The sequence below is a fragment of the Vicia villosa genome, linkage group LG1, assembly GCF_029867415.1.
Source record: "Vicia villosa cultivar HV-30 ecotype Madison, WI linkage group LG1, Vvil1.0, whole genome shotgun sequence".
NCBI lineage: Eukaryota > Viridiplantae > Streptophyta > Magnoliopsida > Fabales > Fabaceae > Vicia > Vicia villosa.
The window spans coordinates 85,081,363-85,083,264 of NC_081180.1; the positions used below are offsets into that span (position 1 = coordinate 85,081,363).

The 1,902-nt window shown below is 32.6% G+C and overlaps 1 protein-coding gene across 1 annotated transcript; it reads right to left on the bottom strand.

The window, feature by feature from the left end:
• Positions 1-908: 908 nt before the first annotated feature.
• On the bottom strand, positions 909-1,550 carry LOC131648173 (uncharacterized). Its single transcript, XM_058917961.1, has 2 exons — positions 1,089-1,550; positions 909-1,007 (listed from the first exon to the last, which is right to left on the bottom strand). The coding sequence occupies exons 1-2, from the start codon at positions 1,548-1,550 to the stop codon at positions 909-911; spliced, it is 561 nt and encodes a 186-aa protein (XP_058773944.1).
• Between the last annotated feature and the right edge of the window lie 352 nt (positions 1,551-1,902).

Consider the following 1,902-nt stretch of genomic DNA (forward strand, 5'->3'; position numbering starts at 1 on the left):
CCTTTGTATCCGTATTTTTTGTTGAGTCAAATCATTCACAATAAAAAAGTGGAATCTTCTTGTTCAAACAAAAATAATCTAGTTGATAGATATGTTTGATTATGCAATAAAAATCATCTTTTCCTCTTTTAGCAAAATCTTTCACATGCACACCACTATTGACTGTTTTTTATTTTAACTTTTCTCTATTCTTCGGTATGAAACTTGTACCTGTTGACAAATTATATGTTCCAAGATATTGCCATTGATAAAGGATATTGAGATAAGGAAATCATGTCTTTGTTGGTAACTTTATTTGTCTTCTCATTTACATATTTCTTCGGTTATATGGAAAACTCTGTATGTAGTTGTCTAGATGAATCTTCTATATTATTTATAGAGTGGCTCTCTAAGAATATGCTTCAATCAACCAAACATTTCATGAGTAAATATTTATCATGATATACTTGAGATGATTTCTTATTCCACCCTATATTTTTCTAGTGCAACACGCGAAATTCCAAAAATACTCTTTATTAGGAAGATCCTAAAGTCCTATATTGGTTGGGGATAGAGCATTGAAAGAGTATATATAGAAGGACACTCCTCACCTAATCAACCGGTTTTGTAAGGATGAGTTTGGTCAAACTCTAATATGGTATCAGAGCTTATCGACCGGACCATGGGCCGTCCACCGTTAATATCCACGCACCTTCTCCCTATTTTACGGTAAAATTTATTCTGGAAATGCACTTCTGGTATAAATCGGAAATATATTTTCGGTTCTTAATCATGCTTCATTTAATGGTTCTCTAACATTATCATTTTCATTGTATGCTTACATGGATATTTGTTGATATTTAGGGATAGTAAGTTGACTCGCTTACTTCATGATTCACTTGGAGGTAGAACCAAGACGTGCGTTATAGCTACAGTATCCCCTGTTGTTCATTGCTTAGAAGAAACTTTGAGCACATTGGATTATGCGCACAGGCAGTGGCGGAGCCAGAAATTTTATGCAGCCTGGGCTAAAAAATTTAACTGCACGTTACATGTGACAATATATAAATAGTCATAAAGTGTCTATCACCAAGCTCTTCCATAATCACCTTGGTAACTTCATGTGCACAACACGTTGCAAACTCCTTTTGAATGTCACTGGGAGTCATTGTGCAATTTTTTGGACCACGATCAAAAGCATCTCTCACTTTTTCATCATTAGATTTTACCCAATCCACAATTTCTCTAAAATTTTCCTTGTTTAGAGAAGTAGAGCTTTCATCATGGCCACGGAAAGCAATGCCTTGTGTTATGAGATATCTAGTACAATCTAAAGAACAAGTTAAACGGATCTTATACAATCCTTCTAATTCCCTAGTTGCTCTAGCAAAGATACTTGTCACACTTTGTCTTTGATTATTATAATCGTCATAGTGCTTCATACATGAGTTGTGCTTACTATCATGACTACCAATATGATCTTTAAAGCCTTTAGATACATGCTTCCAATCTTTAAATCCGTCTTTGTTGAAGACTTCGTAACCAAAGTGTTCGGCCCTCCCGGGCGCCATAAAGAGAAAGCAATAGAAACAATAAATTGCATCCTTCGATTCACTGTATTCAATCCATGTATAATTCCTATACTATACTAAGAAAATAAATAAACAATTTGTAACACACAAATTGACGAGACTGAATAATAAAATAAAATAAATAAATGGTAACAACAAAGTTAAAAGAGAATTCTAAAAAAAATAAATATCAAATATATAATAAGAAAAAAAATTAAACTATTTTAGATTTAAAAAAACATTAAACTATTTTATTATAATATATAATATGTCAAGTAATTTATATTAACATTGCAGTATAGTACCAGGGCGGTTCTATGTCAAGAAATTGGCAATGACTTAACCATATGAA

Coding starts and splice junctions, on each gene's coding strand:
- LOC131648173 (XM_058917961.1), bottom strand. CDS start 1,550: ATGGCGCCCGGGAGGGCCGAACACTTTGGTTACGAAGTCTTCAACAAA. Junction 1,008..1,088: donor GTGCACATGAAGTTACCAAG/GTGATTATGGAA, acceptor TAAATTTTTTAG/CCCAGGCTGCATAAAATTTC.